Here is a 14,205-nt window from a genome sequence, read left to right on the forward strand (position 1 = left end):
TCTCATGTAGAGTGAATCTCATTGCATTCCGGATGTAACAGACCTTCAAGGTGGCATCTGAGACGAGCCTCTGCCCAGTTGGCGGGTACGCGGTGCAGCTTCAGCCATCCATCGGCGTTCTGGAAGTATCTGTAGTCACACCGAAATTTCTTGCCATCTGATAGACATAATATTTATGCATTAGAAAATTTAGTCGTCTTAGCGTAAGGCACAGCGCTTGATATACTAATTTTCCTGAACATATTTTTAGGTTTCGCGTTTAGCAAGAAAGGATAAAAATAAACATTTTAGAATTTATCAATAAATTGTAATGCTTCAAATCTTACTGATATTATAAATGCTAAAATTTAGATGGATGGATGTTTGTTAGAGTTTGTAGCCTAAACTGCTGAGCGGATCTCGATGGAATTTGGCATAGATGTAGAGGATAGTCTAGAAGAACACATAAGCAATTTAATTTTTTTTTATTCCACGCAGATGGAATCGCGGGCAAAAGCTAGTAAGTTATAAAATACACATTATGTCAACATAACTAATGAAATTAATTTTTTGCTTGTGTATAGTAATTCAACGCATGAAAATCAATGATTGGTCCGTAAAGATGGCAATCATATCAATTGGTACGTAAGTAAACTTACCTAAAACTGCCAGTAAGCAGAGCAAAACGACAACGCTTCTCGTGTCCATATCGCAGCTGAGGCAGCACTGAACACTCCGCACAAACAACTATTATATTTAACGCATAAAGTATTATAATTTAGTTTGTGAATTATATCAGTAGGAGATGTATAAACAAGGAACGAGAAAACCGATTAAACGTCACAATTATTATTAAAATATAGGGCTGGCAAGACAGGCGTGAAGGAATTAATTCGCGCGTACCATCTGGTACGTGTATTTGCTTTGGTTCTCTTCTACTTACCACTCCTTTCTTATAGGAAACGGATAGAAATTGGAGGTCGATTTCACAGAAAGATAAACATGGAAGCGAAATAACATCTTCCTGTGAATCAAATCCAAGAGATGCAACAGATTATGTAAGTTCCGGCATTGTTAGAAAAAAATGATAATGGTTTCTGAAAAATACACGATTTCACAGAAAAGTTAATTTTATTATTTTGACAACCCTGAACAGATTTTAGCTACACGCTGGCATTTGTTCCGCTTAAAAATACCTATTTGACTGCAGTCGTAATAATTGTTGGTAGATGATAATAATTACAATGAAATACTGAAATAAACCAAGGGAAATACCAAAACGTTGATACACTAAAGCGATAACTTTACGAAATAATCAGTTAGGTCAATAATTATTAATGCAGATTAAATGAGTAAAAAAATGCGCAAGTTTTTGATAACCAATAACGTTCAGTGCTGTGTAGAAATATTTAATTCAGGCCTACAATAACCTCATTTTAATTATCCTTGGCGATTTCCACCATTGACCATGTAACTATATGTTGTGAAAAGATGCACGTGGGCGAATAATATCTAATTTTTGTTGAAAAAAAGCTAGTTTTAATGACCGTTCAAAACTAGCTTTTTTTTAAATAATATAAGGTGGCAAATGAGCAAGCGACCACCTGTATCCGCCAAAATGGCGAAGCGTCCGCTGCCCATAGACATCCGCAATTGCTGATGCGTTGCCTACCCTTAATCTAGGCACATCAAGCGGATACGCTTCTTCCCCTTCCTATGCGCCTCCTCCGCCGTCAAATCCACTTTCCCTTCCCATCGTTTCTCAAATGAAAAAGGGGGGAAGAAAAAGGGACCAAAGTTGGGCCTCCGGCACCACACTCATCAGACGAAATGCGAAATTTCCCCCCCTTGACTCCTGTCTTCTGTGTGGTCGTGGTATTACACCCGGCAAGCCCGCCCCGCAGTGCGAATGTAGTAGTAGACTGTAGTTACATGCCAGTTACTCGTTTGCCTATACCTACTACAATGCTAAAACACATAATTTAATCCTTCTTTGATTAAACAATCGACAATCGCATAACAGCTCCCCTTAGACAAAGTAACATTCGATTACCGCCATCGCTGATTGAAGTCAAAAATGTACGGCACCGATAATAAATTCGATAAATCACATTTTGTCAATTCTACAAGCGACATCACTAATCGAAAGTCACTTTGTCTAGGGGACAGTTGTGCTATAGTCTAGTCAAAGGTGTGATCCGCTCTTAAATTTAAACACCGTGCCTAATATTTCAATTTATTTACTAGTGTAGTTGTTAATAGTCTTGTTACAATCACACGCTTACCGCTTTACACAAAATTAATGTAATTAAAAACCACTGTCAACTGTTTTTAGCGTCATTTGACTTCATATAGAAATGGATTCCCATAATGTTTATGAATTCATAGTAAAATCTCTGTAGCTCTCAAATTGATCGATGTTCGTTAACAGTTTCGGCGTCAACGAGATTTAATAGCATTTTGATGTATTCAACATTCTATAATTTGATTAAGTATTTGAGTTTTAAACTAATTGTAAGATCTCCATCACAGACCTGAAAAAGGCAGAGCCACGAAATAAAACAACCACGTCTTTTTCAATCTTTATTGAAAATTTTCAAATCTAGAACATATATTTATAGAAACTATTAAAAATATAATAAATAAGTTGCCTACAAATAAAAACTTATAAACAAAATAGACCATCTAAAAGATATATGTAAAGGTTAAAATAAATGTAATTCATGATCTGACGAGGTTCGTTTCGAAGGCGGCTTTTACGGCACCTGACAATTAAAACACTTTGTAAACACCCTAAGAATAATTTCTATACATATATTACGAGTATAATGAATTGTTGACCGACTTTCCAAAAGCAGGTATCCAATTCGTCTGTATTTTTTTTTAAATTGGAAAACCAGCGATGACCACAATCCCACCTAGACCAAGGTGAAGATGTGTTTTTTTTTTAAATTTTGTCTGATCGCACACATCATTATACCCATAGGTTCTGTTTATAATAACCTAAGCAGACATTAGCCTACGTAACTAGGATAAACAAGTAGTTGGAAAATTAATATTTTTGTCTATGGTCCTCCTTACCTCTGGTTGATAATTTTGTAACTGCATGTATGGCCGGGAAGTCTTGTATTTTGTCATTCGTTATAATTTTCTCTTTGCTCTTAGAAGAGCTGAGCGACGTTTCTTCCGGAATCATGTCATGGGCTCTCTGGATGTTTATGGAATGAATAGTCTTTGAAACCACAAATAATACAATCTTACAAATATACATACTAAAGTTTAGATAGATCAATGGATGTTTGTTAGAGGTTGTAGCCTAAACTTCTGAACGTATCTCCATGAAATTTGGCAGACATGTAGATGATAGTCTGGAAAAACACATACTTAAGCTAATTTGATCCCGGAAATAGTTACGGGTCCGATGGTACGAATAAAATCGTAATTCGACAATTCTGCAACGGTTTAATATTTCTCATTGGAATTTGGCGCAGATATAAAACATTGGAGTATCTTTTTTTCGAATGATTTTTTCATGCTGCGTGTTTCGTTGGCGGAGACACGGTTAGACAGGCAATATGAGTATTGCCAGGTTGCGATAATAAGACGTGGCAATGTAGTTTAGAATTTTGTGTAATTGAAACGGGGTACATAATTAAATAGAATTAAAATTATTATTTATTTAAGACGCACTGTTATACGTCAGAAACGATTAGTTTGGTAGATTTTCCCAGACGAATAGTAGTTTTTTATAAGTTAGCGTCGAATGAACACGACACGAGAATGCACGAAGAGGAAGGATATTAAGAGAATTAGAGGAATTTAGGAAGAAATATCATATAACATGATGATTGGATTGATTGAAAACAAGGCTATTTGAAAAACATTTTTATTTGATCAGAAATTGAGATGAGGGATGATATTCGTTGACGATAACACCCTCTGATGTTTCAGGTCGGCGGGAGGTTGTCGGTTGCAGGTGGCTCAGACTCGTGATTCCTGCTAGCCTGCGGAGAAGGCTGATATTCAGCAGTGAACTAGCAGAAGTTAGGGGATGGGAAGGGGTGGACAATGGACTACCCTATATTACACTCTGGAACACCTCTGAGGACGCGAGTTTTTTACTATGTTGCGATGTTTTTGTTTCTTTTACACATTTTCCTGTACAATAACGTATACCGGGTTCATAACTAAATGATTGAGCGTAATGCAATGATGTTTTCCTATACCCTGTTCACTTTGTACTCTCTGATTTATTCAGTCACTGGAATGTGATGAAATTGCTAAGCCAAGTGCCCTCGTAATCTATTTAAGTCAAGAAGCAAGGCTTGAACACATCCTTTCTCCTCTGATAAAAGGAAACTTGAATGGTCAGTCTAAAATTATTGTGATTTATTTAGATTGTATATTAATTTTGATACGCCACCTCGTGTGTGTCATTAACACTAGTGTTCACGTCCGAATTAAAACACTATTACACTCAAGTAGTTAATACACAGTAAGCTTCTTACCGAGCTACAAGCTTCTCTCAAATTTGGCGAGTTGTTGACGAGTTTAAGAAACTCAATGCACCTCTCTTGCACTTCGTCAGTGTCTTCGGGGCGCGGGCTGAAGTCTATCACGACATGGTGGGGCTGGAACGGCTCGCCGGTCCCCCTGCCGGCGTCTATTACTGGCGACGATACCAACTTCGCGAATCAATGACAAATATAAAGAATTAGAACTAAAGGACACCAAGCTGGAGCGATGAGGATATTATACTGGGAGCAGAGTGGTAGTGCTTCAAATTATTTTACAGTTTTACGAGATGATGGCAGTTTTACGTAGATTTTGCATAGTCTTTTACATGGGATGTGGTTGTTGTAGGTCAGAAGCGAAGTGTGGTTAAGAGAAAGTAGAAGGGATTAGGCTTCTACATTGCGCGTGGTCTTACTTCGACCGCGTGTTACGTTGATACCACGATTTCGCACTCCACAGAATGGACGCCGGCGACAACTCTGCACTACGCTTACTTGAGACTGGTTGCCGGTGGATTTCTCTGAGGTTTCGGAACAGGAAGAGCCCGAGAGAGACATGGTCTCGCAGCACGGGCAGCACACGGACGACACGCTCAATGTCAACCAGTCAGATATCGCTCGGGCATTCTTCCACAACCTGACAAGTCTAAAAGTAGCGGGCTGGAATGTGTACGGGGTCAAATTAATCATTTAATTTCTTCCTATTAAAGTGTTAAAGCCTTCTCTTAATTTAATTCTGTCATTGTCAATATCTTTTAAAATTTTGACATAGGGTTCATAGACAATAAAAAATATAATAATTATGTTTCTAAAACGTGAAGATATTACGTTGAACAATTTTTATTATAACGTATCTAATTTTAATCATACTAATATTATAAATGTGAAAGTGTAGATGGATGGATGTTTGTTAGAGTTTGTAGCCTAAAAGGCTGAACGGATCTAGATGAAATTTGGCATATGTGTTTAGGATAGTCTAGAAGACCACATAGGCTACTTGCATTTGTTTTTTTTTTAATTTCGCGCGGACGGAGTTGCGGGCAAGCTATTAATTTACAAAATACACATTATGTCAACATAACTAATGAAATAAAAATTGCTTGTGTATAATAATCTTATTTGTTGTTGCAGGTCTTTGAGAAAACATTAAGTTTGCTGATGATCTAAGTAGGTCTTTTGGCAGTTATCATAAACATGGTCGTATCAAAAGTATCTTTTACATCTATTAATCATTTTTAAAATCACTAGGTGCAAAATCTGATTGCATAGACAAGAGCCTAAACTTAAAAAAAAATCATTATTAGTAAAACTGCAATTTAAAATATAAAATCAAACACTTGACACTGGCCCATTCCACTGTGGGAGAGCCATAAACAAGAAATAAAATAGAATAGAAAATATAAAATATTTATTTGAATGCGTTTATAAATTAACTTTATTTTTAATTTCATATAAATTTCATGCTACAAAAGTAGAGGAAAACCGGAGAACGTGTGGATGGATTGTGTGAAAGTGGATATGTGTAAATCCCTTTTTATTGATGAATTTAGTTTAGTATTTAAGAACAGCATATACTGAAGCAATCCTCTATACTAAGGGCAGGTTGAATTTAATCTGTACAGTAGAACCTCGATAACTCAAAAATCCGTAACTTAAGAACCTCTATAACTTCAAAAAATATGTTCCCTTTCCATCAGAGCCCAAAACCTTGACAACATAGACCCTTGATAACTTTAAACCTCTATAACTTAAAATATTTTGTGTTTCCCTTGGACTTTAACTTATCAAGGTTCTGCTGTATTATAAAGAGGAAAGATTCAATTTATTTGTATTGAATAGGCTCCAAAACCATTGAACTAATTTTAAAAAATCTTTAACCATTACAAAGCTTCATAATCTATACTTCTATACTATTATAATAAAACGTAAACACACATTTCTTTGTTGCCTAAGATATCAGCAATTACAACATATTATTAAATAATTCTTTTTTTAATAAAAACCCTACACTTGCGTCATGTTTTAGGCTATATATTTTAACGCCATTAAACTTAGGGGGTAAATATTTTGGATAAAAAGCCTAATATGGGAAAGAGACCATAAGTTGCTGCCAACATCAAGGAAGCAAGGTTGTCATCATGTCATGTCATTTTGACATTTGCAATTGAGAATTTGACCAATGTAAACAATGAAATAAGGTTTTTATAATTTAATGCGGATGAAGCCGCACAAGAACAGCTAGTCACAGTATAATAGGGTATATTTTACATTAATTGGAAGGGTATGGATATGACAGAAGATATATGACATGTATATTCTTTGCCACCCAGACAAAGCTAAGGCAGATTGCTACTTAAAATCATTTTATTACTATAAAACATTTAATTCTTACAAGTTTATGCATGACAATTATTGTACTCATAATTAGTGTTATACTTAAAGTATTATCTTTAAAATTAACTTCACAAGATAATGCTGACTTGACAGAGACTTTACTTCAAGCATTCAAGCTTCCAATTATGTGCCATATTTGATGTAACTCTAAAAACTGTTGTAAATTATATTTCTGTAATACAATTGTTTAATCTACAACAAATAACTTACAGTAACTATATTTAATCATTTCTATTAGCATAAAATGATTCCATGGATTGTAATTCCTCTATTTTATAATTCAAAATTCTGTCAAAGCCTTGATAGTGGAATTTTCCATAAAACAACTTGTCACTTAGCATGTATGGGAACCAAAATCTGTCATCCGGCCACATATCGTCGAATGGTATTGCCTTGCAGTTATACCATTTTGGAATCATTTCTTCAGTTTCTGCTGGTGTACCTTCGAAAACTTTAGAGGCGAAAACATTGACATCCATCACTGTTGAATCACCTTCAAATGTAAATTCTAAATGACCAATGTTCTCTAAATCTGTTGTTCGGACACATAAACAACATTCTTCTCTCAACTCACGTACTGCAGCCTCTTTAATTGTTTCATTGTGTTCTAATTTGCCTCCGAAACCATTCCACTTGTCTTTACCAAAACCTCGTTTTTTCAATCCTAAAAGTATTTCAACATCTTTGCGTATAAATATCAAAGTAAATACTTTTTTTAAGAACATAATTACTAATAATGTTCTATAGTAAATTAAAAAGTAAACTTAAAGACTATCCAGCGTATCATAAAATCACTTTTGAATTTAGTTAAGTTGTCAAAGTCAAATCAAGCGCGCTTTTTCATATGCGTTCAGAATTTTTTTTTAGTCTCTGGTTTATTTTAGTTTAATAATAATATTTTGTAATAAGTGTAAGTGTACACTGAGCTCGCCTTTTGAAGAAGACTGCTATATAGTATATTCATGTAGAATGTGTTTTTCGAAGTAAACTGTCAGGGTATTTTTCGCAGATGAATGGCGCCTGTTCATCGCATTGAAAATCGTCTAGTTTTCCGCTTCTGAACATTCCACCACAAAATACTTTATGTCCAAAGAAGTCGGGCTGCGCACGATCGAAAGTTGAGTAACCGGCCTCTTGGAGTGATTGGCCTAAAACATAAACAATTACAACACTGTTGATAGGAAACATAAAATAAGAGGTTAGAAAATATTTCATATGAGAAAAGTAATTAAAAATGATTAAAAGACATGGGTTATAATGCATGTGAATCAATAATAATATGTAATAATAATTATTATTAATACATTAGTAAGAGATACATAACTATGTATGTACACAATACACAATCAATCACCCACCTATACACACATGTCTACACACGAACACATACACTCAAGCACTTGACACACTCACTTATTCTAGTCCATTTATGAATTGCCCCCTCAACTATAAAATTGCCCGGCACTGGCTTAGACAATAGTGAAATTGTGATTCCTTAACTAAGAAATTTTGATGACAATTTTTACATACTTGGTTTTTACTTTATCAAATAAAATACATACATTATTACGAAAACAAACCATGAATAGTAGTCCAAGTTCGTCTCTCTCCCCAGTTCTGAAAGCCAATGTGCACTATGTCTGTTATTACGCCACTTATGTTTGAAGCAGGATGTTGGCCAAATAGTTCTGCGAGCACAGTGGTCTCCAACTGGCTGTTGGGGATGGCTAGGTGGGCACCCTCGCTCGCGCACGCCATGAACGCTCGCGTCCAGTTCCTGCCCACGTAATGGAACTTATAGCAAGAGCCGGTTCTTCTTTCATAAACGTAACCTATAAGAGCATAAGGAGCGTTAGGATAAAGTTGAGAAATACCAGACAGTTGTCAAAAACCTAACATAGGAAAGGCTTTGGTTTTCCTTTCTTCGGATGTCCTGTTATTCGAAGTAAACTGTCAATGAAAGTTGTAATGTTAGTGATATATTACCCGGGTCAACGCTGCCGCATTCATTTAATGTTACTGGACCCCTCCTGTAGCACACGTAGGGATATAAGTCCGTGCATACAACATCAGCGGCGGTGCCGTTACCTTGCAGAATTATACACTCTTCTTTGCCCTCGTGGTTGTCCGGTTCATTAGGGGCCCATTCTATCGGCATTCTTGCAATAGGTGTTCCTGGAGTGATAAAATGTTAACATCGCAAGTATTCTAATATTTGACGCGACTCTGTTAGTTAGAAATGTAAGCCTGTATAAAGTCACAAGTTACCTTCGACAGAGAAATAGTCTCCTGGCGAGAAGGTCGCGTGGACTCCTGTGTACAAGCCGCACGGGAAACGCTCTGCCGCTATTGACTTTAAAATCAACGCTAACGCTGGAGTTTCTGGTGACGCCAGCACTGCGCCTGGTATACAAAGCATCAACAAATTTTGTTTTTTTTTGTCTTTGTATTATTTGTAAAGATCATATTATGATTAATTATCCATTTTAGTAGTTGTGGATGAATTACACGAAACTCACCTTCAAATTGACAACGGAGGCGAGCGTCTTTCCATTTTGTGGGAAACAAATGTATTTTTATCCATCCGTCAATTTCTGAGATATGTTTGTAGTCATAACGATATTCATTAAGTTCTAAAAAAATGTTAAAAAAACAAACATGAGACGCCGTTTCACACTAAAACATAAGTGGCAGAGTATGTTAAATGACTGTATTTGGCACGTTCAAATCAGAGACTATTGAAATCTCGGCATGTCCCCAGCTTTTTCTGAGAACGGTTTTTTTTAAATACTGCATAGCAGCAAACGAGCAAGCAACCACCGGAAACCGCCGAAATACGAAGCGGCCTCTGCCCATAGACATCCGCAAGCAGAAGCGTTGCCTACCCCTAACCGACGGAAAGTATTCGGAAGCGCCTCCTCCGCCGTCAAATCCACTTCTCCTTCACATACTTTCAAAAAAAAAATGGTGGATTGAAAAAATGCCTAAAATTAGGCCTCTGGCAACACACTCATTAGGCAAATATTGCTTTAACTCCACGCCAGTCTTGTGTATAGTCGTGGTATTTCACCGATCGAGCCGGTCCTACATTGCGAAGATGTTAAAGCGGGCTCTACCACTATTAAGTACTTGTGCGTTTACTTACGTGAAAAATGTCCTAACACCGATTCACAACAAAGTAAAACAATTATCTTTAACAAAATCTTCAGAGACATTGTTAAACAAATTTAATTATAATTTGAAGCTATGTTTAACTTGTTTTGTCGCAAAATAAACAAGTATATATTGATTACAGATACAACATTTTGTTTTATATGAACCATTATTGTCCATTTTAACCGCATGTAGGAAATACTAGCCGCAACTTTATCTAATCTGTGGTGATTTCTATTTGCAATATGAATATGTGAATTCACGGGAATTGTTTATCAATTGTATCACATCATTGGTATCAACTATACGGAAGTGAAGTGCTCACCACAAGGTGACTTTAGTAGCTTGCCTACACCAAATATTTAGGGTTCCCACCACTAGCTGATAAAGGCTCAGATAGCTTAAAATTACGTCACCATCAGATAAGGTAACAAAATCCGATATCCGTCACGTATTTTCCACGTTGGATTTTTATCAGACTTGCAATAATTTGGTAGGACTGACCCTTAATGTTGCAAATGTAGTGAATGCCAAATTATTAGTTAAAAATGAAATAAAAACAATGCGATATCGTATTCTAATAAACGACAATAATTGATTTTTAAAGTAATAAAAAATAAATAAAACACTATTGACCAAAAAGAAAATTAAAGGAACATAACTTACAATTATTAATGAAATAAAAATAAAATACAAATTTTAATGTATTGTACAAGCACAAATTATATTACAACAAGTTATTGGTAAATGGTGACTAAGCGTATGTTTAATCTATTCTATTATAATAAAGCGTAAACACACACTTCTTTGTTGACTAATAAAAAGCCCTATATTACGTCACGTTTTAGGCTGTATATTTTAACTCCAATTAGGGGTTAAATATTTTGGATAAAAACCTTGATGTGGGAAAGAGACCAAGTTGCTGCCAACATCAAGGAAGCAAGGTTGTCAGCATGTCATTTCATTTTGACATTTGTAATTGACAATTTGACAAATGTAAACAATAAAATAAATTTATCATAATTTCATGCGGATGAGGACGCACGGAAACAGCTAGTTATAATAACGTCGTCAACTCAAATATGTTCTCAAGACTCGAATCTTACGTGGTTGACTAAGGCCTAGTCCTAGGCCTAGGCCTAGGCCTAGTTGATGATCATGATTATATTTTGGGGCATTTTGTTTGAAAATACCTTGTTTTGAAGTGAGTTTTTTTACGCATTAAAAGGAAAAGTCGTACATTTCTGCTCATTCAGCATACTATGATCTGTGTTGTGACGTTGTAGACGTATGATCGTACTCTGAGAGTTTCCCATTCAGTAGCATGTGGTGCCAAGCCGCTTGCCGCTTGCAATATGAGTTATTCATATTTCATCAAATTGACTCTATGTATCGATTTTTATTTTAAACCCCTTTTCAACTGCACGACTAGCCCGATCACTTTAACTAGCGCAAGATTTCGATAGTTGATTGATTTTTACAAATTAAAAATAAACTTAATATGTAAACAAGCTGATATGTAAAACGTAATATTAACAGACATAATTCTGTATCGGATTTAGTAGTCCGTTAAGTTACTGTAAGTTATGGTCAAGCTGTTACGGACGAAGTTATCGGAGCGTTAACAAGTTTAACGTAGAGTTCCGAGGCAATACAGAATATATTTATGATTTACAAATATTCAGGAATTTCGGGATTAAGCTCTACCTACTTTTAAAGATCTAGGATCAAGAAATAATTGCAAATAGTTTAATTTATTTCTTTCATTTCTCGTATCACAATACTTCCTGTAGGTACAGGAGGTCATGCAACACTTTGCTGCCCATTTCTAACACAATATCGTTATTTATATCAAGACAAAGAGATTTACAGGTAAAATATGCGTACACATGAAAAAAACAAAGCGTGGAACCATTTTCCAGGCATTGTTTGAGCGACAAACCACAGCGAATTTTGTGATGACATCTTCAATAGGTTTTTGATAAACAATGCCTTTTGAATTTGGTTGCGACGTTATTTAATGTCATTTACAGAACGGGTCGTAGCTTGTGCTACGCTGAGCTATGCACTTGAATATAAAGTATTTTAGTTTGAATATTTCGCTGTATACAAAAGCACTAAAATGACTAGGTACTATGTCTAGGTTCATGGTATCTTTTTTTTATAATATACGGTGGCAAACGAGCAAGCGGCCACCTGAATCCACCGAAATGGAAAGCGATTGCTGCCCATAAACATTCACAATTGCAGATGTGTTGCCTACCCTTAATTGACGGAGGAGACCCATAAAAGGACATTTCCCATTTCTATGCTCCTCCACCGTCAAACCACTTTTCCTTCCCATCCTTTCCTTTTGATTTCTCATTCTTCCCATTCCCATTCTTTCCTTTAGACATTTAATTGTGACATGAAGTATAACAAATTAACAATTTATAATTACTTTACCTATTAATTTGAGGGCGAATTAATTATTACGGGAATAAGCCCCCACCCCTGCAAATTTCGTAATAAATCCCAAAGTTTACATTTTACTTTTGATGTAACAAACTCAAATGTAACTACTACTCAAAGGCGTTATGCGTTGGCGCAGCGACCCAAAGTGGGTCTTGGCCCTTGGCGTATGACACGAGAGAGCGCCAGCGTCGTCTGTTCTGCGTCTGCGTCAAAGGCATTAAAGTACAAGCAAAATATACAGATTAATTCAATGTTTATTAAACTAACAAATAAAAATACATATTTTCATTATTTACTTTTTACGTCAAATAGTTAGATTATTGAAGAAGACTGGCATCAAATTTATGTGATTATTCTTCCCAGTAGACTGTCGGGGGATTTCTCGCAGATGAACGGTGCCTGTTCGTTGCATGGCAACTTGTCAAGTCCCCCGCTCCTGTACACAGCTCCACACACCACATTCTTAGCATTGAAGGAGGCCGGATAGGGATAGAAAGTCCAGTAGCCAGCCTCTTGGATCGATTGACCTAAAACATAAACTTTAAATCAGGTGTCACGTTTAGATTATCTAGACTACTACTTTTAGTACTATAGTGTGTCTAAATAATTTAGATTAGTTTGACAATTCATTTCAAATTTAGTAGGGATGGGTTGTATAAAATCAGTCATGAATCATAACGATTTTCGATTTTTATTCTTATAGAAGTTATAACTTATGAAATAAAAAAAACACTGTTTTCTCAAATTAATAATGGCCATAACAGATAACGAGAGTAAATAAATGTTTATTACTACTACAGCCGAACGTAATCGAATTGGATTTCGCTATTATTTCTGTCATCGCTAAATTCTCTACACTATAATCAATAATAGAGTTACCCTCTAAATTAGTTAATAAGAAAATAATAATTTTAGTTGATTTCGATAATTATTTAAACCGAATATCGATAGTTAATTATTCGTCACTACGATACCTGTCTATTAAGTACGGCATTTACCTTCCTACAAATTGAATTCGATACTATTTAATTTATTTAGACAAACTATAGTATAGTTTATTATACTAGTATTATGGCTAACATCGATGAACATTTTATTTTGATTTAAGAATTGAACTATACGGCAGAGACGTTTGTTATTATGCGTTATATTTCATTTCCCTTTAAATTCTGTGCTTTTATGATTTGTTACATGCCGTTATATCCACTATCAAATAAAATTAAAATGCCATAACAAAAACAAACCATGAATAGTAGTCCAAGTTGTCATCTCGCCCCAGTTCTGGAAGCCAATGTGCGCGGTGTCTTTTGAATCGGCAGTGATGTTTGCAACAGGATGTTGGGCGAACAGTTCGGAGAGCACGGTCGCTTCTTCGTTGTTGTTAATAACGGTGAGGTATGCCCCCTCAGCCGCGCACGCCATAAAAGCGCGTGGCCAGCTTCTACCCACATAGTGGAACTTATAACATGAGCCGGTTCTTCTTTCATAAACATACTCTGTAAGGTTGCATTAAGAACGTTAAATCGAGGGGTTGGTAGGTGGTAGTCCGACTGATTAAGGTTTTAATGGATACAGAGTGGCATCATCTGTTTAAAACAAAGATTTCACAACTTATGATTAAAACGTCGTTTAGGAGTGGTAGAGCCCGCTTTAACATCTTCGCACGAATGGGTCGGCTTGCCCGGTGTAATACCACGACCACACAGAAAAC

The 14,205-nt window shown here is 35.9% G+C and overlaps 5 protein-coding genes across 5 annotated transcripts in view; all 5 read right to left on the reverse strand.

Moving 5' to 3' along the window:
- Positions 1 to 1,028, reverse strand: part of LOC106107044 (hemolymph lipopolysaccharide-binding protein-like) — a 2,432-nt gene extending 1,404 nt beyond the window's left edge. The window contains exons 1-3 of the mRNA XM_013287724.1: positions 923 to 1,028; positions 639 to 726; positions 44 to 157 (exon numbers count right to left, since the gene is read on the reverse strand). Coding sequence (XP_013143178.1) covers positions 44 to 157; positions 639 to 687 — 163 coding nt within the window. The 5' untranslated portion in view covers positions 688 to 726; positions 923 to 1,028. The remainder of the gene's footprint in view (positions 1 to 43; positions 158 to 638; positions 727 to 922) is intronic.
- A 1,603-nt stretch (positions 1,029 to 2,631) lies between these two features.
- Positions 2,632 to 5,271, reverse strand: LOC106107035. The gene is made up of 4 exons (XM_013287713.1): positions 4,989 to 5,271; positions 4,488 to 4,664; positions 3,061 to 3,187; positions 2,632 to 2,744 (listed from the first exon to the last, which is right to left on the reverse strand). Exons 1-4 carry the CDS (start codon positions 5,181 to 5,183, stop codon positions 2,701 to 2,703), a joined length of 543 nt encoding a protein of 180 aa, XP_013143167.1. The 5' UTR covers positions 5,184 to 5,271; the 3' UTR covers positions 2,632 to 2,700.
- Positions 5,272 to 6,839: 1,568 nt separating this feature from the next.
- Positions 6,840 to 7,636, reverse strand: LOC106107443 (7,8-dihydro-8-oxoguanine triphosphatase-like). Its single transcript, XM_013288294.1, has one exon. It carries the CDS (start codon positions 7,610 to 7,612, stop codon positions 7,109 to 7,111), a length of 504 nt encoding a protein of 167 aa, XP_013143748.1. The 5' UTR covers positions 7,613 to 7,636; the 3' UTR covers positions 6,840 to 7,108.
- A 186-nt stretch (positions 7,637 to 7,822) lies between these two features.
- On the reverse strand, positions 7,823 to 10,151 carry LOC106107442 (macrophage mannose receptor 1-like). Its single transcript, XM_013288293.1, has 6 exons — positions 10,033 to 10,151; positions 9,407 to 9,520; positions 9,156 to 9,290; positions 8,874 to 9,062; positions 8,468 to 8,719; positions 7,823 to 8,035 (listed from the first exon to the last, which is right to left on the reverse strand). Exons 1-6 carry the CDS (start codon positions 10,100 to 10,102, stop codon positions 7,848 to 7,850), a joined length of 948 nt encoding a protein of 315 aa, XP_013143747.1. The 5' UTR covers positions 10,103 to 10,151; the 3' UTR covers positions 7,823 to 7,847.
- A 2,585-nt stretch (positions 10,152 to 12,736) lies between these two features.
- Positions 12,737 to 14,205, reverse strand: part of LOC106107441 — a 3,615-nt gene continuing 2,146 nt past the window's right edge. Inside the window, exons 5-6 of the mRNA XM_013288292.1 lie at positions 13,739 to 13,990; positions 12,737 to 13,021 (exon numbers count right to left, since the gene is read on the reverse strand). Of these exons, the coding sequence (XP_013143746.1) occupies positions 12,837 to 13,021; positions 13,739 to 13,990 (437 nt within the window). The 3' untranslated portion in view covers positions 12,737 to 12,836. The remainder of the gene's footprint in view (positions 13,022 to 13,738; positions 13,991 to 14,205) is intronic.

This window comes from Papilio polytes, unplaced genomic scaffold (genome assembly GCF_000836215.1).
Source record: "Papilio polytes unplaced genomic scaffold, Ppol_1.0 DF822067.1, whole genome shotgun sequence".
Lineage (NCBI taxonomy): Eukaryota > Metazoa > Arthropoda > Insecta > Lepidoptera > Papilionidae > Papilio > Papilio polytes.